The sequence below is a fragment of the Lepisma saccharinum genome, chromosome 20 (genome assembly GCF_977018435.1).
Source record: "Lepisma saccharinum chromosome 20, izLepSacc3.1, whole genome shotgun sequence".
NCBI classification, from domain to species: domain Eukaryota; kingdom Metazoa; phylum Arthropoda; class Insecta; order Zygentoma; family Lepismatidae; genus Lepisma; species Lepisma saccharinum.
The window spans coordinates 67,073,445-67,099,486 of NC_139248.1; the positions used below are offsets into that span (position 1 = coordinate 67,073,445).

Here is a 26,042-nt window from a genome sequence, read left to right on the forward strand (position 1 = left end):
GTAATTCCACACACCAGATGGGACTGCAGACCAATATCTGCAAACTTCCTGATAGTTTCGGAATTTCTGCGATAAGAAACTGCATTGAGTCTATCAAATCAGTTATTTTTCCCCCTCGAATCATATTAAAGAAATTTGGTTCTTAAAAACGTAGTGACACAAGATGAACAGAAAAGTATCAATACTTCGTGACTACAAACACATAACTTTGTCGGGTCCAACATCCCCTCCCCCCATGCTCCCCAACAAGCTTCTGGCCAGCAGTGTCCTGGATTTTCACTTACGAAATAAAGCAAACCCTAATCATACCAAAAGTTGATCCATCCCTCACCCCCGTGAACTATATATACGCCCATGTGTATAACAATATCCCATTCTGAAATGGTACGATATAATTATTTTGAATTTTGTACTGCAAAAAAAGGAGCCTCATCTCGTTACCCCGAACGCATTAATTGGTTGGTTCACAACTTCACCACTAAGGATCCTATCGAGACGAGACATGGCAGCCTTGTTCTCGTTCTCGTTGAGAGTTGTAAATGTCTGTCTCGTGTTTATTTGTAAATGTCTCATTGACAGTCTCGTCTCAATTTATAAACATCCGTCTCGATTTGGGAGGGCAATTCTCGTTCTCGTCTCAAGTCTAGAAAAATATAGAATTAACAACGTATTCAGAGGCTTATCATTATAAATACAAAAAAACTTCCTTAATATTTATTATTATTATTATTATTATTTGTCTCCTCGTTTCGACGGTACAGCCCTCGAAAACTAAATATTATCCTGCTTATATATGCAAACCAAACTGCAGATTCAGAATTACCAGGAATGAACTGGCGTTGTAATTATTATACACAAAATTCATGATTTATATGAGGAAGTCGCATGTTCCAGATTTGACTCTCGACCTGGGCATGACTGTTTCCTTGTGAGTGACATTTCATTGAACTGGAAATTGTTACATGGTAGGATGTTTGCTCGAGACTTTGGGGACAGCTAGGGGATGCTTCTATTGTTAATGTTAGTGTTGCTCACGAGACGAGGCATGTTCCGTCTCGTCTCATAAAAGGAGATGGGACAAGTGAATGTTTTCGAAATGAGATGGGACAGAAGAAAAATTTCGTCTCTTATCATGGCAGGTTGGGTGATACTTAGATTGTGCAGTTGGTGGTAGTGTGTGCATGGGGGGAGGGGTGTACTCCTGCACCCCGACTTCGAATACAGCTTGTAGTTATTCATCTTCATTGTAGCGATTATTTTTTTTTTATTTATTTATTTACTCAGAGTTTCAGATACAGTCTTATTTGGCCAAAAGTGGGAAGAAATGTGATGTTAGAGATGATACATAATAAATTAACCATGCGTTCTCATCGTGGCGGTTAAACAAAGAACGGAAAAGCGACGTAAAGGTAGGCTAAATACAAAAAATTGCAATATATATATTAACTGAAGAAAACTGTCATTTACTGCAGGAAATTTAAAAACTCACCGTACCTTTTTATACCGTATCACCTCTTATATTGCAGAAATTGGCGTGTAAACCAATGTGTTCTAAAAGTATTATCTTAAAATTTGTGAAAAAAATATTATGACGAAAATAACTGTAATTCCAGAAAAGGCATTCCTATAACATTAAGTTCTTGCCAGTCAGAACTAACCTATGTATTCGCAATGAACAAGGCTGTTCACGTGTTCAGCCATTGACTGTTACAAGGTTTGCTTTGTCACCCTAATGGGAAAACCCTCTACCGAGTGGCTGAATTATAGTAAATACTACTATACTGCTAGGGTATAATTCATCTCCAAGAAATGGAGCACAGATTTTTGCACTGGAAGTTGTAAGATACTTGTTTTACACAGTAACAAGTGAATTTTCTGTCGCTTCCGCGGCTCATGCTAAGTTGACGGGACAAGCAGAAGCCCCGCCTGCACGCATTTCTAAGTGATGACGTCAGAGGACCTCCTGTCTGTGGAGAGGACGTTTTCAAATCCGTGACGTAGTAGGTGAATTTCAGCGGTGTTTGAAGGCGTGTTTCTCGAGAACCGAAACAAATATCGCCGAGATGTTTTGCACATCTCATGTTTGTGTCATTCTCTGTAAAATGAATGGATTTAAAACGTTTTTTATGTCAAAGTGGAAATGTCCATTGAAATGTAATTTTAGCGTTTTAGATTCGGAAAGCAAGTTATGCCAAAATTCGACATTTACTGTTGCTAATGTTTCAACTGCCCGGCTTTATTTGCTACTACTGACGTGCTTTTCCAAAACGAAATAACTTGCTTTTTCCATGCGATACAATGTCGTAGGTTATACATTAAACATTCAAGGATGATTACAGAAAGTATGATAAACCCCGACAGTAGTGAAGAAATACTTTGTTTTTTCCATAATTCAAATGAATGATTTTGAATATAAAATTTTAATAATATTATGAGTTTTTAACTGAAAATACCAGTGCTTCTTCCTTGAGGCTTAACAAACGATTCTTTTACTTGGCTCTTAGGATTGTTTCAAATTGATGCGTGTAGCCGCCTGTATGAATCTTTATATTTAATTAATGCCTGTTAGAAAAGTTTTTAAACTACGAGGGGACATAAAAAAGTTTTGCCTGCTGAGGTACAATTTGATTAATAATGGAAAGATTGAAACAATGAACATATATAGTTTACCTGTGATGTCCTTTACTCAGAGTTACCCGTACACATAGTTCCTACCATGTTCGATGCATTTGAGCGAGCGTTTTGCCTAGGCCTCAAACAAAGTTTGGAAAAATTCCACAGAACACTCCCTGCCCCCACTGTTCATGGCTGTCTTAGCCTCCTGTAGGTCCTCCAATATCATGCCATGAAGCAAGACTTTCTGTGTACTTCTCTTTCTTATTATGTCAAGATTTCTTCGGACAACAATGTTAAATTATGATAGAATTTGTAGTTTCACGCACATAAATTACAAATAAGATGAAAATAGTGTATGTACCATAATCTAAAAATTGCTTACCTCAGATTCTAACCCGTGATTTTGGTTTCACATCATACAGCGTTTCTAAGCCAAGCAAGTCAAACTTTAAGCGCCTTGTATACGATCAAATGAATCACGAACAAGTCGTTGAATTGACAATTGAAAGTCATTGAACAACGTTCCTATTGGAAATCTTGAATGGTCTGAAATTGCACGTGTACATAATTCAAAGAAAAAATGGATACGTTCACAGTGTGTACGGCATGAAAAGAAATAGACTAGCGATTAGCTGTAACAAAGATAATAATTTCACTTCCAAAGGAAGACGTAGGCCAGAGGCGTATATTCGGGGCTATCTAGGCTATCTGCGAAGCCCAGACTCAGTGACCAAAATACACAAAAAATATCTATCAGAAAATGTGCATAAAATTGTTTATTTCAATAAGAAGATGAACCGGATTTCTTAGGAGTTGGAAACATTGGCCGCTTTCTTTGAATTCGCGAGGCGGCTGGCCCAGCGCCGGCGGGCAACTCCACGGGGGTGACGGGCAAGCGTGACAGGGCTACCACAAAGATCGCCCGATCAATGTTGCATACCAATTTTTCGCAGCATGTAATTTCCCCAGGAACGGGGAATTGTGGAGCCAAAGTGTTACAGGAAAGGAAACAGGGTTGCTATATGGTGGGGAAAAAACCCTCTGAACTTCCTCAACAGTCTGGGTCAATGTTGCAAACCAATTTTTCCCAGCATGTAATCTTCCCAGGAATGGGGAATTTTGAAGCCAAATTTTCGCGACCGAAAGTGTCATATGGCAGGGACAAGAACATCATTAAACGCTTGCAGAGGAGTTGAAAAAGAGGTCGTTGACCTTCAAACAACTAGAGATACAGTGGGGAGTAGAAAATTGTTGGCTGAGATGAGTGCATCTAAAAATTACCGAAATGACAAGGAACAGTTCTAGTCTAGATCGTGTCGAGTGGTCTTGGTGCGTGGAATTTATTTAGAGGCAGCGTGTGAATACATTAGTGAGTGGATTGTATTTTTGTGAATGATATGTGCTGTGTTGTGTAGTGAACTGAAATGAGGGACATAATTAATAAGCTATCTATTAGGCTTACGAATGACGATAAGCTCCAAATCATTGGGGATTTTTCTTGTATGTCCACTTTATGAACAGATAAGCTAATGGGGATCGGATCTACAGTTAAAGTGGTATCTAAACCACCATGTATCGAACCTGGGACCCCTTAGTTTCAAGGCAACGACGTTACCACTGCGCCAACAAGGAGTACCCGAACCTAAAATCGTGAAAATGGGTAGGTTGGAATTTTATTTTTATTCTCGTTTACAGGCCTACATACTATTTCACTATGGGCCTCTCATTTATGCAAATAAGAATGAAGTTCTTGAAATCCTTTCCTTACTGACAGTGTACATTTCCATGTTTTATTTATGAGGTATATATTTTTAATCACAGAGTCACATCACTTCAACCCGCCACCCCTAATGAGTTAAAAAAACAAAAACACCCCCACCAGCAAATTTTTGTCCATTCGAACACTATGATATGGTGCGATAGCCCACGTTCTTAACCCAGTATACGCCACTGACGTAGCCCATATTAGAAACTAGAAAGAAGTGTGATGTTTATGTATTTTCTCGACAATAGTCTCAATATAATCTGAGACACCAGAAAAACACAACAAATTAATTTTATAAAAATATCATTTCCACAGATACACAGAGAGTTGTTTTGTGGGTTTATCTAAATTTCAATTTAAGATCAACACAAAATATTCTTTTACGGTTGGTTATAGTCTTGTCGAATATACTTTATCATCACATTACTCACTGCTCTAGAAATATTGATCATTATTTTTGGTAAAATTGAGATTAAATAAATAAGGATGAAAATGTTCTTTCCTTTCTCGCAAGTCAGAAACACGTGTTTACACTTCCCTTCATACGTTGCTTCGATGCTTTCTCTTTACCACAGAGTAGAAATAAATAGCATTCTGTACCTCGATGCTTCTTTTCAATGCTCTGATTGGTCAACAGTCAGGCTTGCATGGCGTTATTTAGAACCGTTCCTAAAAATAAATTATTGGACCTAACCTTGCATCCAATGAGAAAAATGACGATCTCTGACGTCATTTCCTTTTAAGCGTTCAATTCTATGACTTGTTCGCGAGTCATTTGGTGTACAAATAGCTTGAGAAGTTTGCATTTCAAGTATTTCAACTTTTAAAAAAAGAATAGCAAGTTTGTTAGTTTGCAAGGTGGAAAAAGTTGAGAAAAAGTTGCAAGACCTGTGTTAGATGGCCGAAGGTATCATGGTTGTTTTGCATCACTTGCAAAACTGACTATTTCCTGCATAATATCTGATTGTATTTTTTGCAATGCAAGAATGATTCTAGTATTTTGAAGTAACTTCGACATTACTGAAATTGCAGTGAACCACTCTCATCTCTTTCTTGCAAGGTTCCTCTGAATAGAATGAAGCACCACCAAATTCTCAGAGGTTCATAATTACACCTGCCTCTCTCGCTGAGAAACAGTTCCAAACGAACATCAAACGTCGTTAAGTAATTGCTGACGCTAGCTCCACCTGTTAGCAGGATTTCTCCGAAACCTTTGTTCCTGGTGAACACGGTCACTGTCTCTTGTGCTGTCTATTCAAGAACAAATTACCACCAAGTTAGTCTAGTGTTTCCTCTTCACGAAAATAAGATTTGTTACAGTAATTAAAAGCAACAGTTTTTAGTACTCTTTTGCAGAACTATTTAATAAAATAAATATGACGCCATGGTGATACAACAAGATTAACCAATGCCGTTATGACATTAAGCAAGAATCTAACGATGCTAAACTTTCTACAGCTGAAGTATGCAGTAGTGGTGGCATATTTCAAACAGAGCAATATTTTAGTAACAATCTTCCACTAATGTGGTATTTGAAGCATTTCCTGTAGAGGGAGAGGTATAGAGGCTTCTTACGAAGATATATATGGCTAAGTCGAATTTATTATTATAAAAACTTTTCCCTTAATAACGGAAAAGTGCCGGCTGCGAAATGTAAAAATGACGTAGCTACGATACTAAAGTCCATGTGAAACATCGATATTTTTAATGACCTTTTAAGCGGAAGTCCTGGAAGCAATGAACTCACATTTTGAATTTGAATTCATACACAGATAAGATCAAGTGTCCTGAAACTTGTGTGTCCCGATGTCAAAGTGTCTTGAAATTTAAGCTGAATTATATGTCTGGGAATTTAAGTGTCCCGGAATACATGTATCCCAGAGCTTAAGTATCAGGCCCTTAATCGTCCCGGACATTAAGTGTCCTGTAGTTTGAGCGCCCCATTGCTTTAATGTCCCTGGGATATAAGTGTTCCGGATCTTAAGTGTCCCGGAGTGTAAGCGACCAGAGTATAAGTTTCCGGAATTCAAGAGTCCAGAATGTGAGATAATGGAATTCAAGTGTCAAGAATTAAAGTAATTTGGAACTTAAATGTCTCTGAGCTTAGTTGTCCCGCAGGGTCCGAGTCAAACTAAAATAAACTCTGGCCGGCCCACATGGCGGAGTGGTTAGGATATCGCTCTACGACGCCAGGGGTCCCAGGTTCGAATCCTGACCTGGGCATGGATGTTTGCCATTCATCAATTTTCTCATATCATCACAAGACCTCGGATTTTAGTTTTTTAACCTATTTTTTTCCTTTACAGGTATGTAAGAAATAATAAGTTATGTCAGCATTTCGTTAAAAAAAAACAACAACTGATGAAGTTTTCTAGTGCCTAAAATAACCTATTTTGCTTGTTAGAACCTATTTTCGGTTTATGCGCCTAAATCAAGCCGGTTTTTATATATTTTTAAAGGTTTTACAGGATTTTTATGCCACACAGAGGCATTTGCTTTGTTTGGTCACGAAAATATTAAATGACGAACGTGTTTGAAACTCTCTGTCGATTTCCCTTCCTCCAAGTTCATGGTGATTTTTCAAAGCTATAAACAAAGCAAAATTTCTGGTTCCACTGTTACCTGTGCAATACAAAGTGGTCTGATCTGTGTGGTCTTGCTCACTTTCGCGTCACTTCGGTGCTTTGTGGCATTCACGCCTTGCAAAGTAACATTTCGCCATTGAAGTTTGCACCACTTACTATGTTTCCGTTGAAATATTATTTTCAGCATATAAGATGATATTCACAGCCAAAATTGAGGAGTTTGACTGTGGATAACATGAAGAAAGATTGTTGCCTAACTATACGGCGAGGAGTGGATTTTAATAGCAAATTTCCAATGGTAAGTTCTGCCATCGCCGTAGGGTTAGGCAACACACATAGCGTTATGCAAGATAGTGCGTGTTTCAGGATATAAGTGTTTCATTTTCATTGCCGGTGACTATAACTAATCAGCATTTTTCAGGAATTTTGAACTATTTTAAGTTTTTTTGAACCTACTTCAGGATTTTTTAAGCCTAACTTAAGATTTTTAGGACCTATTTTAGGGTTATTCAAACCTATTTTAGGATTTTTAGAGCCTATTTTCGGAACCTAAAAATCCGAACTCATTCCCATCTTTGCAAATTAGGCAAAAGTGGCACAAAAAGCGAAGTAAAATAAAGCAAATCAATCAATAAACTAAACTTCTGTGGCGGAACAGCCCTCTGAAGACCAAAGCACGCCAAGAGGCTCTTCGTTGGGTAACACGTGGTCAGCTCATCGAGTCCCATCGCTGCTGTTATGTGGCTTTCGACACTGGAGCCCGTTACTTCTTTTCAAGTATCTCCCCGATTGTCCTCACGATGCTGAATCAACGCCGACATTTTTTGAGCTCTCACTGGAAATCGAACCCAGGACCGCTGACACCAGAAGCGAGAGCGCTAACAATCTGCTACGCGGGAGCCCGGCTCGGAGCCAAAATGTCTTGATATTTAAGTGACCCGGCGGCCAGAGTATAATGTTCCGGCATTTAAATGTCTGGAATTTAAGGGAGTGGAATTTAAGTGTCCCGGAGCTTAAGTGTCCCAGATTTGAAGTGCTCGGAGATAGTGTATCTCGGAGTCAAAGTGTATTGAAAGCTGAGTTTAAGTAAGGGTCTCGGACTAATGGCCGCGTGCACCAACGCCGATTATTTCGAAGTTCAGATGAACGAGATCAATTTTAATCCACTCTAAATGAACTTGGTTTAAAGATTTGTATTGCACCAACGAAAAACGACGTTCACGAGATTCCGTTCAACTGATCCGAGATTAATTTGTAAGGCTATACCTGATTGGTTGGCTAAAACAAATGACAATCAAGAACCCATAGAGTAATGTGATGTGTTAAAGTATCAACATGTAGGAGAAGAAAATAATTCAGGCTGCAAACTTCTCTGAATTTGAGAGATATACTAATCAACCTTGTCAATATGTACAAGGATTAGTGGAGTGTAAAAAAATAATGTTAAAAAAGAACTGACGGCACAACACAAAAGGAGAATGAGAAATCATGGAACCTTCTTCTACGGGACTTTAATGCCTTACGAAATGCATTCGATTTTGAGAGAACAGCGTACACTGAACCTCGCCCGCTCAAATAAAGATACATATTATTATTATTTCTATTATTACTGTACTGTGGTACGTATTTGAATTTTTCATTTCTTAATTCTTATATATTTATATTTTCGTGTCGTGTAAATAGCCAGTAACATGTATCTTCGTAAATGTATACAATCATATTTCCAACACCATGTAGAAATACCGTAAACATTGCTCTGTTCTAATTTACCTTGCACGTAATATATGACATTTATATATGTTTTGTGTTCTGGGATAGAAAGTACAGTATTTACAAACATTACGACTTTGCACCACAGAACCACAAATTATTATTATTATTTTGGTAGTTTTTAGTTTACATAGTTCTCGAATTATCAGCATTGAAACTCGTTTTGATGTTCCTAGATCGCGATCAAGTGTTGAACCGTCTTCGTGCAATGGAATTTTCCAGTAATCCTTTCCCGATCCGAATTTAAAATTTGATCTTCGTTCGTGCACACAGCCATAAGTCTACAGGAGAGATTAAGGATCTCCAATTTAAGTTTTCCGTAGATCAAGGGTCCTGGATTTTAAATGTTCTGATATGAAATGTCCCTTTCTGCAGAATAATAACAATACTTTGAACACACTGATGCAATTAAAATTCCAAATATACCTCCAATTTACATTGGATTATTCTTGGGAAATCCTAAGTGGAAAAATGATTGTGCAAATTTGTGAGGGTTTCTCACGAATAATCCAGAATACAAAATCTTAAGACGGATCCACCTGTAAATATTTTACCTTGGACACCTTTCAACATATATTTTAACTTTGGGAAATTTTCTACGACTAAAAACAAGGAAGATATGTTGTATATAAACCAAACAAGCAACCAACTTACCTCTAGGTACATGATGGAACATCCGAGAAGAGTGATGCTAAGAAATATGGGGCTGGCAACCTTGAAAACTTTGAGCCTGCGATGATTATAAACGTAGCAAATGAGTCCAAGGGTGAAGAAAACACAGGCCACGGATATAGTCAGCAAAGAGATCCTGAAAACAATGAAACAGTTGAATAGCTACACTACCAATTAATTATGTTAGGGGAGTCAAGATATTACCATCTTGTAGAAGCCTTAGAATTGTAATTTAGGATGAGACAAAATTTTCTAAATTTTGTTAAGTGAAACACGTAGCCAGTACTTGAAAATGTTAAGTAGAACAAATGAAAGCAGTTATTGCAACTGCGTTGCGTTATTCCCGCAAAAGCCTTCAGACTATACCGCGTTTGTTACAACCTGTCCCGGTTCCCGCGCTAGCTGTTCGCTGGCTTTTCTCCGTGCTGGGGAAAGTTAAAGCCAGGCAGCCAATTAAAATACGCAACGTCGCAACAGCGTCTACGTAAGCGCCTGTCTTCTGGCTCCCATTCGCTCCTCGCTGCCCAGCAGACGATTTTTTCCTCGTTTCTCATTGGCACCGAAACTGCCGAGCGATCGCTAGCGCGGGAAAGGGGACAGGTTCTAACAAACGCGGTATACGCACATCCAATTCCGCCGGCGAGCGGTGGAATTCCAACCGCTACACGGCCCACGTTCAAGCGGCACAATAACCAATTGAAGGTACTTTACACAGTGGAGTGCTCAAGGCAGAGGTGGCTGGGGTTCGGCCCAGTATTCCTTGAAAAAGGAACGTCAAATGCAGGAAAAGATGGCAACATGAGATCTACTAAAAAAAAGTATACGTAACACTCCCCTTTCGAAAATTATGGGCACACCATTGACTGTACTATTGCCTTAGAATTAATGTACTTAGTGTAGATAAGTTAATATTTACTTTAAAAGTTCACTGTATCAGAGAACATAAAATAATTATGTAATTTTTAAAATGTAAAGTGACTTTTGTGACACCCTTGCCCTCCCAAAGACGCGAGCTACATAGGGACGTTTTGCAAAGGAAATAAAGAACCAAAATAATAATAATAATTTAAAATTTTAGAATCGATTGGGCAATGAAAGTCAAACTAACTATTGTTTTTCTGCTTATACGCAGAGCTAGGGGGTTGTTTGGTCAAGCCTTGGATGTTAGCGGGGGGGGGATGCTCCTATGGTTTAACACGGTGACAATGAGACAGTACACCCCCCCTCACGTTGAGCACTGCTTATACGGCCATGTTTATGCTTCTGAACATAGTTTTCATTATGTGCTTCTCTCTTACATGTTTTGCGAACATGCAATAACACACTTTTTGACGACGATGTACAAATTTATTCTTTGACCGACAACTGGAAACATGAGGAAATTGTTTTAAAAAATCGATACCTTTCATATAACCACACGTACAGATAGAGAGAGAGAGAGAAAGTGGGGTAGATACACACATTCACGTAATGGAAACCGTGACGATATTGGCTTCGGAGTAAGAGAAACAGAAAATAATGATCTCCGCGTTGTAGATCAAGGGACAACTAATGAAAGCGGTGGGGGTTGTCGGGGGTGATGTGGACATGGAATGGGGTGGTGAGGAGGAAAGCGATTGGCTCCCTGCGGCCTGCCATGGTCACGCACCAAAGGGCTCCCAGCCTCAAAGGTCCATCCAAGCCTTACCCAAAGACAACTTGTTTCTTATTGATTCCAGAGAAGCTAATATGCAGAAAGGAAGGGGTGGGAAAGGTTAAAAAGGAAGCTAGCTTCCAGACAACATCCCTGTAGATTGCGGCTGAGGAACGTTATCAATACTGAACAGGTTGATAATGTATTGTTGCACAAATCAATACAGGGGTGTAATGCGTGACCTGCGAAGGCATTCGAATGTCAACCTCTGCATTTTGAAGGTTAACGAGGCTATGATGCCTGGAATCACAGACATCATAATCCGCTGTGGAGGTTTGTTTTGTGTCGTCCACATGTGCTTGTGATTGATTGATTGATTTGGTTTATTTTACTTCTAATCTTGACTCAAATATGCTTCGACTACACAGATTTCTATCGCCTTTGCAAGTTTATCTGAAAAGTCCTGAATACAGCTAAAATCCATGTTAAATCAGGATATTTATTTATTGATCGATTGATTTGTTGTTTTAAGTCCACTTTATGCACAGTAAGGCTAATCGGGACTGGACCTACAGTTTAAAGTTGGATCCGAACCACTATGTGCCTCCGCCGGGAATCGAACCCGGGACCCCTTGATTACAAGGCGACGACGGTACCACTGCGGCATCGGGGAGGTCCCTCTATCAGGATATCAACAGAAAAAAGAAATTAACAAATGAGAAGCGCGGACACACAAGCACACACATATAAAACAAAAAATAAAACAATAGCAACGAGGGCACAAGAAATATTAATTGCTCTTCAGCTGCTTGATGCACACCGTTCTAAAAGCCTACTTGGATAGATGGAAGCCTGGAGGATCGTTTAATGAATTGCACCTGATTTCTAGCCTATACAGAAGTGATATTTGTTATAGGGATGGGCTTCAAACTTTTGTGTAAAAGAAGTTGTTTCATTTTGTTGGACTATTCTGAGAAAAAAATGCTACTTTGTCTCCTTTGTATTTCTATCACAGGTCATTTACCAAATTGAGGAACCATATTCAAGAATATGTACAACGCACTTTGTAAAGTAGGGTTTGAGGGCAGAAACAAGTGTGTTATCTGTAAATTAATCCAAGTTTTCATGGTTTTACAAGGTATATGGTGGCTGAAAGTGAGTTTGCTGTCGAAGATGACTCCAAGATCTTTGTGCTGTTGTACGTACAAACGGGATAATTTGGTTGCATAATTTATAAGATTGTGTGTTGTATAAATAAAGTTGGATTTGAAAGTAAACTTCATAACAACAATTTTTTTGGGATTTAGTTTCAGATCCCAGTCTCGACACCAGCGTTCATTGTGTTTGAGATTGTGTTATGTCCTAATATTTATGACATAAACAGAAATAAACATCTCAAGATTGGAACTTCATAATTAAGTATATTCAAACTTGTAACAAGGTGGGTTACATTATTAAAACTTAAATCATCCATAAGACATATAAACAAGATGCATAATCGTTGGTATGCACAGACTATGTACATTGGCCATAACTGCTAATTCACCATATATAATAATATATTTTATAATATATATCAGATTGTCTTGCATGAAACATGTATCAATCTTGCGAACGTGTCTTACAATTAGTCCATTACTGTAAACATCAATATCATGTTGTTCATTTTCATTACATTCAGTGGCGCCAACTTAGTTGGGCCTGTGGGGCTCGAGCCCACACAATAATTTGCCTGCTATTACATTTTATTTTAGAGTAAAGTCCCTGCACTTAAGAAAACAAAACGTTTTATCATTATACACTTAAGTTGCCTCACAACTTAATTACTGACTTTGTTTTATCAAAAATATTTCAATAAACTTGTTACATCTCCAATGTGACACTTTTCAGTGTTCTGTATTATTTACCTCCGCCAGGGAACGAACCCAAGACCCTTTGATTATAAGGTGATAATAATATTAGTAGATTTTTCGAAATTTAGTTCTTATTTGTATTAACAATGATTACAGAAGGGATAAGCCTGAGAATTCATTTCCTCAGGCGAAACAATCAAACATGCGAATATTTTGACCTAGAATTCTGAAGTCCATTTAACTTCAATGCCTTGTAACCATTAACCCCTTGATTTAGATTTCCGGTGTCGTCTTATATAAGGGTGTGATAAAACTAATCCCGATTAATGTACGAGGGAGGTTCAAATTAAAACCTTCAAAATTACAGGACAGATGTATACATATCAAATTTACATAAGGTATCAAGTGTCATTTACAAAACGACCTCGAGGCTGCAACACTGATCAAGAGAGCTTCAAAACGCCATTTTTGTCATTTTCAAGATGGCGCCTCCTCCACACTCTTGCACCGGTGAAGAGCAGTGTTCTCTTTCCCTGTGGAAGGTTAAAATTTATAGAAATTCTCCGACAAATTAAACTCTATTATTTCTAAGCATGCTTAATACACCAAAGTAGGAGGATGTTCAACAATGTCCTCCATTCGGAGGCAGATGGTGTAAAAACCATCGCAATGGTTCTTCTTCTCGAGATATAGCTACAGGCTCTAACTCAGACTTTAAAATATATGCGCAACACAATGGGGTCTATGCCAAAATGCAGCAACAAATTCATTTGACTTCCCTCGTATTTGTGCAAGAGAATATCCAGAAAATGATTGCTCCAATGTGTCCCCCTATGGCATGCCCGAGGGGGGTTAGTGGGGGTCATACCCCCCTTGGCCCAGTATACCTGAAAAAGCTCAAAGGCAGGAAAATATGGCAAAATGAGGACTAACTGCTAAAAACATACGTAACCCACCTTTAGAAAATATTGGGCTCGCCACCGCTACGAATGTTGTGCCAAAGGGATGGTTATGACTCCCCCTCTCGAGAACGCCTATGGTTTGAGGTTAAACTCTTATCTTGGAAATGAGGAAATTTTCCCTTTTTGAAGTTCAGTCTACGAGCATGTGGTTGTACAATCTGCGGATATTGAAGCCTGACACCAAACCCTTTGATCCGAACGCCCTGGTGTAAGTTAACAGGTGAAGAATTAACCCTTTACTGCGGAGCGAGTGAATATGGACCCAATAATCAGGCTCCCCTGTCAGCTCTGAGCAGGAAGCAATTAACGTTCTCAACCCAAAGGTTTCAGAGAGGAAATTTATTGCAGAGTTGTTGTGACGTGAAGGCCGCTGAAAATGCCACGCAAACGTCGGAAATTGCACTTTAACAAGATATTTCGTTGCATTTGACATCGATTGCTCAAATTCGTCCACTATTAAAAGCCATGTTCCCGAATGGCCACATTGACGATGACGAATCTCTTCGTCAAAGATTTCGTCACGGCGGCTCAAGATAAAATATTCATCCGGGCGAGGTCGATTTTTGCCGCCCCAACTTTCCACTCCCAATACAAATCTTGACCATGTTACAGATTTACGAATTTAAATACATAAGGGAAATAACAGTTGTAATGGTCGGATTGACCATTACTGGTTTTGGTATATTGTAATAATTAATTGCTGGACAGCTACAAGGTGTAGGGTTAAGTAAAATGTTTACATGAGTGTACTTTTATGTTATTATTGCATGTATGTGTATGTGCTTATTGGATTGTGCTTTACTGGATATTAGATTCCCCTGTTTTTTATCTCCCCGGTTGGGGGAGCTAGCTGTCTTTCAAAAGACCTTTGGCAGTGGAATTTTTCCAACGCTACGAGCTCCACGTCCACGGACGTTTACCCGGACTATAAAAAAAGCCCAGTGGGCTTTAGCAAAAAAAAACAGTGTTTCCCCATTGATCGACGAAGAGGAACGTCTCCTCAAGTTTAGTCCACTTTTGGTGGCTAGACTGGATATAATAATGTAGCATTTGGTGTAAGCCAACCCCTGTTGCTGTCCCAAGTCCCCTTTTAGAAAAAGCTTTGAATATGTGGATATTTCCGTATTGAATAATTGATGCCCAAAAGAAAGAGTGAAGGCGCAAGGAAACGCATTTGTAAGGAACGGAATATCCTTTAAGCTGAGGGTAGGCCCGCAGAGATAGTTATGCTAACTCTGCGGTAAAGGAAGTGCCGATGGTGTAAGCCATAGGTGCGCAATTATGTTGAATTAAGGAAATTGGTTGATTATGTAAATGCACACATGGAAGCAGTATATACCAAATGTATTCGCAATCGCAAGTTATCTGCTTTCAGCATTCATTGTACGAAATTAATTTCTCAATATTATATTTTTAAAATTTATAACAACGTATAATAAACCAATATATCCTACTAGAAATGTTATGATTCCAAGAACTACGGTACTGTCCATTTCAAACCAGTAGTATATTCACTTGCTGTACATGTGTAAACGAACCAGGGACATAAAAAATATAAATTGTTATGTGAATCCCCCCCTTTTTGTAATTACGGCGCAAATATAATCTGCTCGCTTGGCACCCAGGGTGAGGTGAAAGGAGACATTTGAAGGATTAAGGCAGGAAGAAATCCAGAGGGCCGGATAAAAACGAGGGACTGGGGGGCCGACGCTTTCACACTGTTATTTTAAAATAGCTACTTTAAGTATTATTGTTAAAGAATATGTATATTAGAGGTATGCATTTATTGAAAACCTACATCTATGTAATATATATAAAAATGGATGTGTGTGTGTGTGTTTGTTCCAGCATAATTCTCGAACGCCTAGAGCGATTTCAACCAAACTTGGAACACGTATCACTTGCAATCTCGAAAGAAATACTGTGGGGGTAAGACACCCTGGAACCCCTAGGGGTGGGGGTGGGAGGGGGTGACATGTAAAAATAATCGAAAAGACCGATATTAGTGTGGAATCCATAGTTTTCAGGGTCGCTAAGATGAAGTGACACTACGAATGACGTTCAAACGCCTGGCACCCCTAGGAGTTGGGGGTGGGAGGGGGTGACATGTAAAAATAATCGAAAAGACCGATATTAGTGTGGAATCCATAGTTTTCGGGGTCGCTAAGATGAATAGTGACACTCCTAATGCCGTTTAACTCCAAGTTCATTTTACAGTATAGTTATAATTCATTATTTTCCTGTCTAATAGAAGATTGGTATAAATAAATAACCGGCAATCAGCTAGTAATGATATAAAAATAACTGTAATCTCTTAGCTTAAATTGATACACGATTTTGACATGTATATATTATGTTACAGTCTTGGAGGAAAGTCTTCAACCTATTCTTCAAACCATGATTTTTTTTTTACTTCGTTGAGAATTTCTTTATGCGTGCTTAAAGATTGACTACAGGCTTCAACTTGTTAGTGACGAGAACTACTTCTATTCTTATTTCCATCTATTATCTATTTTCTGTACATTCTTTTCATCTTTATTATATCTTCTTGTCATAGTTTTACTTTCACTTAATCGATACTTATGCTCTAACAATTTAGTAGTCTTTCTTTAGTTTGTACTGCCATCTGTGTTTCTTTTCTGAAACTCGTTTCTTTCCATCATAGCCCGGCGGGCTATGTTTCTTATCTTTTGTCATTGTTTCCAATATGAAATATCTGCTTTGTATGTAAAGACTCTTTTTCAAGCAAACAGCCACGCTTAGCTATATAATCAAAAATAAAGTTTTGGAACTACTTAAGGAGAACAGTCCAGTTTAGCGCACCCCTCCTCTAGAGGACGGCCCTTTAGTCGCCCCTGGATTTCGTCGAATTTAAATGTAAAGCGTGACGTCACTACGGTCTGATATTTTTCTTTTCTGTCACAGAACGAATCTCCTTTCCAGTTACTTCATTTATTGGCGTACAGATGTCGCCGTAGTGTGATATGCGCAAATATTGCTCAGCAAATTGTCCAGGATTATTTCTATTCATTTATCCTTTCAAATCTTCGTGTTTTTAAATACTGGATTTTAACCTGTGCTGGTGCAAAGACAACTTGTTTGGCGCTTTCTTTCAATTCTTCGACCTCTCATAATAAGAATAATTAACCATTGTAAACTAATAAAATAAATCAAATGTATTCGCAATCGCAAGTTATCTGCTTTCAGCATTCATTGTACGAAATTAATTTCTCAATATTATATTTTTAAAATTTATCTTGATATAATGAAATTGTAATGTGCTAAATTACATTGGAAAATTCATAACCCGATAAATTGATAGTGTAAATGACAACGGCCACTATTTCATGAATCAGCAGCAGTGTAGAACAAAGTCATTTTCAATATAAATTTCGTGGTTTAAATGACATGAAGCGAAAGATAGGTGACGAACATGCACAATCAAATAAAAATTACCGGATATTTGGAGAAATCAAAGTTTGAATGTTTGTGCCACAGTTATACCTCTTTACTCAAAGAAAATACAGAAAAGCCGAACTCCGTGGCAGAGTGGTTAGCTACGATGCCAAGGGTTCCGGGTTGGCCTCTTCATCAATACAATTTCATTGTATCATCACTCATCTTCATCTTTGCGAGTAGCCAAAATTTGTAAAGCAAATCAATATCTTCTCTATATATACCGCGTGAGGCACCTAAAAGTACCACCTGAAATAGCGAAGAAACCAGAAACAGTAGCGATGTGAGGTTTGCGGGAAACAATAATATCAAATGGGGCTCGTAAATCGGAGGTATGGGGTCATATTTTTTTAAATATAACGATATACAATAACATGCATAATATAAACGAGCACACGCAGAGAAACACAACGCCGTTGGTCTCATGCATCTACTGCACATAGGAACGAAGATATGGTCATGTGAAAATATGTAAACAAACTAACAAGTGGCCCACTTGACCGTCAGTACCACGGCATGTACAAGTATGAGATGTCGGAAGCCATTGGACAAGATGAAGACAGAACGTGTTAAAGGAAGAAAAAATACAGTAGACATCGTCAGCACCATGTATTTGACAGTGTTACAGCATAATGAAAATGACCATGACAGTATGTCGAAGAACCACTGCGTAAGAAGCGAAAACCTGTCAAAGTGTGTGTTCAAAGTGGTGGCCGTCAGTTGCGATACAGGCAACGAGGCGCCCACGCAAAGATCGTTGCACAGAATGTAGCATCTCGTAGGGAATGTCCCTACAGGCCGCAGTAATGCGGTGTTGCATATCCTCTGGAGTTGTTGCCACATCCCGGTAGACAATGTCCTTCAGCTTTCCTCACAGGAAAAAGTCTAACGGTGTCAAATCTGGGGAACGAGCCGGCCATTTGACAGGCCCTCCACGTCCAATCCAACGATTTGGAAATGTATTTTCCACACATGCTGTAGCGCGTCTTGCACTGTGAGCTGGGCATCCGTCATGTTGGTACCACATTTCCCTCCTTGTCTGAAGTGGTATGTCCTCCAATAGTACAGGCAGTTCATGTTGTAAAAACTGTATGTATCGGTCAGCATTCAGTGTCCCTTGTATAAAAAAAGGGCCAATGAGATGTTCACCCACTATACCACACCACACGTTCACACTCCATGGGCGCTGGCGTTCCACTTGGCGAAGCCAATGTGGATTTGTCACCGATCAATAGTGCATGTTCCTTAGGTTGACATTTCCATGATTGGTAAAAGTTGCCTCGTCAGTGAAGAGGATACGTGACAAATCGGGTGTGTCGTGTCGTAACATCCATGTGCAAAACCGAACACGGTCCACAAAATCATTCCCGTGAAGTTCCTGATGGAGGGAGATATGATATGGGTGAAACATGTGTGTGTGCAGAATGCGCAATACACTTCGCTGACTCATCCCAGCATCACTGGCAATTTCACGGGAGCTAACGTGCGGATTCACAGCAACAGCGGCGAGAACATTTGTTGCACCTGCCTCACCTGTAGTTGGTTTGTTCCGCACACGTGCTCGTGGTGTTACACTTCCGGTGTCTCTTAATTTAATAAATAACTTACCAAACAGACGTAGAGATGGCTGTCGTCTGTCCGGATATCTCTCTGCGTACACACGGTAGGCTTCTGAGGCATTCTTTCGGCATTCCCCGTAAATCAGGATCATGTCCACTTCTTCTATGTTTGTGAACACCATAATCTTCGCTCTTACCACTACGACTGCTTGCTATGAACTAACACGATCTCGTGGACCTGCTATCAAAACTTGCTCTGCGTAAAGGCAGTTCTGTCAGGCACCTGAGAAGTCTTACATGCCGTGGTACTGACGGTCAAGTGGGCCACTTGTTAGTTTGTTTACATATTTTCACATGGCCATATCTTCGTTCCTATGTGCAGTAGATGAATGAGACCAACGGCGTTGTGTTTCTCTGCGTGTTATTGTATATCGTTCCATTTAAAAAAAATATGACTTTGCTCCTCCAGATGCCCCAATTGTCGATATTTTTCGACCCACCCCATACCTCCGATTTACGAGCCCCATTTGATATTATTGTTTCCCGCAAACCTCACATCGCTACTGTTTCTGGTTTCTTCGCTATTTCAGGTGGTACTTTTAGGTGCCTCACGCGGTATATAAATGTATGTATATATGTGTGTGTATGTACTATGTATGTGTGTATGTTTGTTTGTTTGTTCAGCAATAACTCTCGAACGCCTGGAGCGATTTCAACCAAACTTGGTACACGTATCACTTCCAAACTGGAAATAAATACTGTGGGGGTAAGACACACCTAACACCCCTAGGGGTGAGCTGGCAAGGGGTGACATGTAAAAATAATCTAGAACCATCGATATTAAATTACGCACAAACATATATCCGTGACTCTATGCAATCCGCACAACGATGATGTTTCTCGGGTTATCTAACATTCAGGCTGTGTTGCGAATGGAAGCCATAGTTTTCATGACACTCCCAATGCGGTTCAACTTCAAGTTCATCACCTATCAGCATGGGGGGTGAGAGTGGGTGATAAATAAAATGCCACAAATGACCTAGAGTAGTCTCGAATCCATAGTTTTCGGAGTCGCTAAGCTAATTGGTGACATTCACGATCACATTTAAAATTAGTTACATTTTACACTATAGTTAGAATTCATTATTTTCCTGTCTAATACAAGATTGGGATAAACAAATACCCAGGCAACGCCGGTTAATAAGCTAGTCAATTAATAAAATAACAGAAAGATTGTCCAATTATAGCATTATATGTAAAAATGTGTAATGCAAACGGGAAAATAACAATATGTAACATGAAATTCACACTTAACATCGTAATTCAGCGACATTTGTAATTTTTGCTTGGCTACATACAAAGGAAAAGAAATGAAATTACATAAAAATACACGTAATGAGAGATATTGCCCTCTTTTCAAAATATTTACAAAATAAGGCATAATTTTGTAATTAAAGTTTTCCCTATTATAAACAGTTTCGCAACAGTAATACGTTAGAATTTAAACTCCATCGACTTAACGGAATGATTGGCCTGAATGACTTTTGAATGATAATGTAACTGATGTTTGTCGATGATTTAAAAAAAAAGAGTACACCTTTGGACTTTAAAATGATACCAGAAACACGATTATCTGATAATATTTATGAAAATCTTAAACTAATATGATATTTACACACTGTCTCATAACATTAAAGGAGGGAAAGAGAGTGAGTGCAGCAATACAGTGCGCGCTGCTGTAAACGGCTGGTAGCAGAAGCCACGTTTTCGCCTACATGCACTCACTTCCCCTCTTGCGTTCATTGGTCGAGCCCTCTCGAGTCACTACTTGCGCAGAGACTTGTTTTCGTTCGCTTGTTTCAGAGTGTAGCTGCAGCCGCATTTTCCCCTCCATGCACTCACTCACTTCCCCTCTCACGCGTTCATTGGTCGAGCCCTCTCCAGTCACTACTTGCCCAGAGGACTTGTTTCCGTTCACTTGCTCCAGAGATTAAAGGGATAGAGTGTAGCTGCAGCCGCGTTTTCCCCTCCATGCACTCACTTCCCCTCTCACGCGTTCATTGGTCGAGCCCTCTCCAGTCACTACTTGCGCAGAGGATTTGTTTTCCTTCGCTTGCTCCAGAGATTAAAGGGATAGAGTGTAGCTGCAGCCGCGTTTTCCCCTCCATGCACTCACTTCCCCTCTCACGCGTTCATTGGTCGAGCCCTCTCCAGTCACTACTTGCGCAGAGGATTTGTTTTCCTTCGCTTGCTCCAGAGATTAAAGGGATAGAGTGTAGCTGCAGCCGCGTTTTCCCCTCCATGCACTCACTCACTTCCCCTCTCACGCGTTCATTGGTCGAGCCCTCTCCAGTCACTACTTGCCCAGAGGACTTGTTTCCGTTCACTTGCTCCAGAGATTAAAGGGATAGAGTGTAGCTGCAGCCGCGTTTTCCCCTCCATGCACTCACTTCCCCTCTCACGCGTTCATTGGTCGAGCCCTCTCCAGTCACTACTTGCGCAGAGGATTTGTTTTCCTTCGCTTGCTCCAGAGATTAAAGGGATAGAGTGTAGCTGCAGCCGCGTTTTCCCCTCCATGCACTCACTTCCCCTCTCACGCGTTCATTGGTCGAGCCCTCTCCAGTCACTACTTGCACAGAGGATTTGTTTTCCTTCGCTTGCTCCAGAGATTAAAGGGATAGAGTGTAGCTGCAGCCGCGTTTTCCCCTCCATGCACTCACTTCCCCTCTCACGCGTTCATTGGTCGAGCCCTCTCCAGTCACTACTTGCGCAGAGGATTTGTTTTCCTTCGCTTGCTCCAGAGATTAAAGGGATAGAGTGTAGCTGCAGCCGCGTTTTCCCCTCCATGCACTCACTTCCCCTCTCACGCGTTCATTGGTCGAGCCCTCTCCAGTCACTACTTGCGCAGAGGATTTGTTTTCCTTCGCTTGCTCCAGAGATTAAAGGGATAGAGTGTAGCTGCAGCCGCATTTTCCCCTCCATGCACTCACTCACTTCCCCTCTCACGCGTTCATTGGTCGAGCCCTCTCCAGTCACTACTTGCCCAGAGGACTTGTTTCCGTTCACTTGCTCCAGAGATTAAAGGGATAGAGTGTAGCTGCAGCCGCGTTTTCCCCTCCATGCACTCACTTCCCCTCTCACGCGTTCATTGGTCGAGCCCTCTCCAGTCACTACTTGCGCAGAGGATTTGTTTTCCTTCGCTTGCTCCAGAGATTAAAGGGATAGAGTGTAGCTGCAGCCGCGTTTTCCCCTCCATGCACTCACTTCCCCTCTCACGCGTTCATTGGTCGAGCCCTCTCCAGTCACTACTTGCGCAGAGGATTTGTTTTCCTTCGCTTGCTCCAGAGATTAAAGGGATAGAGTGTAGCTGCAGCCGCGTTTTCCCCTCCATGCACTCACTTCCCCTCTCACGCGTTCATTGGTCGAGCCCTCTCCAGTCACTACTTGCGCAGAGGATTTGTTTTCCTTCGCTTGCTCCAGAGATTAAAGGGATAGAGTGTAGCTGCAGCCGCGTTTTCCCCTCCATGCACTCACTTCCCCTCTCACGCGTTCATTGGTCGAGCCCTCTCCAGTCACTACTTGCCCAGAGGACTTGTTTCCATTCGCTTGCTCCAGAGATTAAAGGGATAGAGTGTAGCTGCAGCCGCGTTTTCCCCTCCATGCACTCACTTCCCCTCTCACGCGTTCATTGGTCGAGCCCTCTCCAGTCACTACTTGCGCAGAGGATTTGTTTTCCTTCGCTTGCTCCAGAGATTAAAGGGATAGAGTGTAGCTGCAGCCGCGTTTTCCCCTCCATGCACTCACTTCCCCTCTCACGCGTTCATTGGTCGAGCCCTCTCCAGTCACTACTTGCGCAGAGGATTTGTTTTCCTTCGCTTGCTCCAGAGATTAAAGGGATAGAGTGTAGCTGCAGCCGCGTTTTCCCCTCCATGCACTCACTTCCCCTCTCACGCGTTCATTGGTCGAGCCCTCTCCAGTCACTACTTGCGCAGAGGATTTGTTTTCCTTCGCTTGCTCCAGAGATTAAAGGGATAGAGTGTAGCTGCAGCCGCGTTTTCCCCTCCATGCACTCACTTCCCCTCTCACGCGTTCATTGGTCGAGCCCTCTCCAGTCACTACTTGCGCAGAGGATTTGTTTTCCTTCGCTTGCTCCAGAGATTAAAGGGATAGAGTGTAGCTGGAGCCGCGTTTTCCCCTCCATGCACTCACTTCCCCTCTCACGCGTTCATTGGTCGAGCCCTCTCCAGTCACTACTTGCCCAGAGGACTTGTTTCCGTTCGCTTGCTCCAGAGACTAAAGGGACAGAGTGTAGGTACCGTATGCTTAGAAAGTTTCACCGTTAAAAGGTTCCTGTACCGAATTGAAATACTTTACAGATAAAAAGATTCTTTACGGTCCAGAACCCAATTACGCTTGCTGATTTTCTCTCCTGGACCGGAATTGAATTTATTTAAAATTCCTGGACCTTTAACAACCCTGCCCAGGACACCTGGCGTTCTAGCATCTTCTCCTCTTCCTACTTCCTTTTTCATGTCTCTCTTTTTCGATCCTCTTCTTGCTTATGTATTTAATTTTACTTTTTTTTGTTTCCTTACTTTCTTACCATAAAACATTAATAGATTGTGCAATGCCATTAAAATATTAATGAATACTGAGAATATATTGTTCTCTTTCTGCAGCTGCAGTAATCATCTCATCAAAGCATCAAACATGCAAATCCAGAATTGAGTTATCTTCAATTTATCAAAGCGCCCCTTCATATACTTATAGTCATCACTCAGTACTTTCCATATCATATCATGACTCAGTACCTTGCATATCATATCATATGAACAGATTGCATGCATCTGCTTCTAAGCAATAAATATAAGCTTTACGACAAGAATAAGGCTGCGAGCATGGAAATTTTTAGATCTACGAGTATTTCTTTGCAAACTAACAATACTATTAATTTAAAAGGCACTAACAGTTTCACAGAGGTATACAATTCGTCTGGACGTTTTGCAGGACATTTCGCAGGACGGTAATGAAAAATACGACATTTGGTTTTTTTGGAGTGTCATCGCAGACCACAGAACATGACCCTAAAAAAAAGGATTGTCCTGCGAAAATCAGGATTGGCATCTAAAAATTACCAGCGACACCCGACGCCACGTCAAATTTTGGGTTCTTGCTCGTACTCACCTAAAGGGCCAGTTATAGTTGGCGAGGCAAGGAGATCTGTCGTGGCAGAATTCACATCCAGGCGCACACGGATGACAGCGAAACAGTTCATCATAGGTGGAGCTGATGTTCTGCTGTTTCTCCTGCCACGTCACTGAAAAAAAAGTAGAATCAAAAATTGAACTTTTTGTCTCATGGAGGATCAACTTTTATTGCGTTTACGGTTTAAAACACAGGCTACAGCAGAGGGAGATTTGCCACTATACCTGCCGCAAAATTAGTTTGGTATTGACGCTTGGGAAGCACGTGTTGAAATCGGGTCTACGGCACTGCGGGAGGGTGGGTTGCTGGCATGCGAGCCAATCAAAATCTTCCCAGTGCTTCACCCAAGCCCTGGTTACCTAGCAACAGACAACGTTTATCTCGGTGTTGCCGCTTATCTGGCGATTCTTCCTGCGATCAGATTTCATGTTGTTGGGAGAGGACGTGTTGTTTGTTTGTTGCGTTGCTGTGATATTTTAACCGGTCCGTTGTTTAGTGTTTATTGAATTTAGAGTATTCTTTGTTATATATAGCGTGTTGTTTTAGTTGTTATTTTTTGTACATAATTTTCTGTGTTCTTGAGTGTGTCGTGAGCTTGTGTGAAGAATGTCAAGCACAGGAGGCAATACTCGAGATGACAATGTACCAAAGAGGCCATGCACTAAAAGAAAAAGGAATTCTTCTCAAAGGACAAACGCGGGAGATGGTTTGTTCTGAGCGCAAATAATTTGAGCAAGAGAAAAACAATGGGGCCCCAGGAAAGAAGAGGAATATCAATAAACGCGTGACAAATTTAGATACCTTTCAGCAAGATGCTATTTGTCGCCATATTTACTCTCATTATAGGAGGAAAGAATATCCCACAGTTGGGAAACTGCGAGTTTCGTTGAAAGATTCGGCATTTTTTCAAGGTGGGGAAACATCTTTAAGGACAGTCATAAAATATCTGGGATTCTCATACAAAAAAAAATAATGGACGCAAAATAAAGTAAAGTACTATGTAGGCATATGGGGATGTGGAGGTAAAGCTCCACACATTCTCGACCTCGACCTAGGCCATATTATGGAGGTGATGTGGTTCACCAACCGCCTTTACCGCAGGTTTGCCCCAGGTACTCACTTGGGCTGAGTCGACCCCGGAGCCGCTCGGGATATTTGAAAAAGTTCCACAAACCACCGCGGGTCTCACACGTGAAAGTCAGACGCCCCACCAACTCAGTTGCGGTATAATTGAAAGATGGGCAGACTTTAACGGGGACTTCGGAAAGAAATGATTATTGAAAGTGTATATACAGAATGGATTGAAAAGGTAACCTGTAAACAATGCTCGTTTCGTTAATTCGTTCATGTTGTAAGGGAGATGGAAATGAAGAGAGAAAACAATAACACATTCATCATTGTTGTCATCATTGTTATTCCGTTTTCCTCGAAAAACAATAACACATTTCATCATTGTTCCTTTTCATAACACGTTTTCCTCGACACAGCGTCAGACGGCTGCACTGCGTACCGTACCGTACCGCATGATATGGCAACACCGTGACGCGTGTTCCTTCAGCTCTCAATACCAAACTAATTTTGCGGCAGGTATAGTAAAGGGGTGTGGGAAAGAGTTTTCATAACAACAATTGTTCCTCGAAGAAAAGAATGTAAACATTTTGAATGCAACAATTGAAAGTCAAGTGGAGGGATATTGACGGTTGAAAATCAACATCCTCGTTCGTCAGTTTGCGGTCAGTGTGGCTACCGTAATGTAGTGTCGGTTTCTTTTCCTTTAATGCGTGTGCGGTATTAGTGTTGTGTGGCGAAATACGTAGTGCAAGTGGGCGCTAATAAACGAAAATTAAAAAAGTAAAGAATAATTTTTAATCAAGTCTGCCTAGTGTTACTAATAAAGAGGATGCGATTAGTGTAAGTGAAGTATTATGATAACAAAACTACTGTTGTTGTTTGATGATGATAACAA

General features: G+C 40.5%; 1 protein-coding gene across 1 annotated transcript in view; it reads right to left on the bottom strand.

Moving 5' to 3' along the window:
* LOC146003312 (putative G-protein coupled receptor CG31760) overlaps positions 1 to 26,042 on the bottom strand; it is an 822,492-nt gene that overhangs the window by 30,681 nt on the left and 765,769 nt on the right. The window contains exons 8-9 of the mRNA XM_083141570.1: positions 24,056 to 24,188; positions 9,391 to 9,544 (exon numbers count right to left, since the gene is read on the bottom strand). Coding sequence (XP_082997696.1) covers positions 9,391 to 9,544; positions 24,056 to 24,188 — 287 coding nt within the window. The remainder of the gene's footprint in view (positions 1 to 9,390; positions 9,545 to 24,055; positions 24,189 to 26,042) is intronic.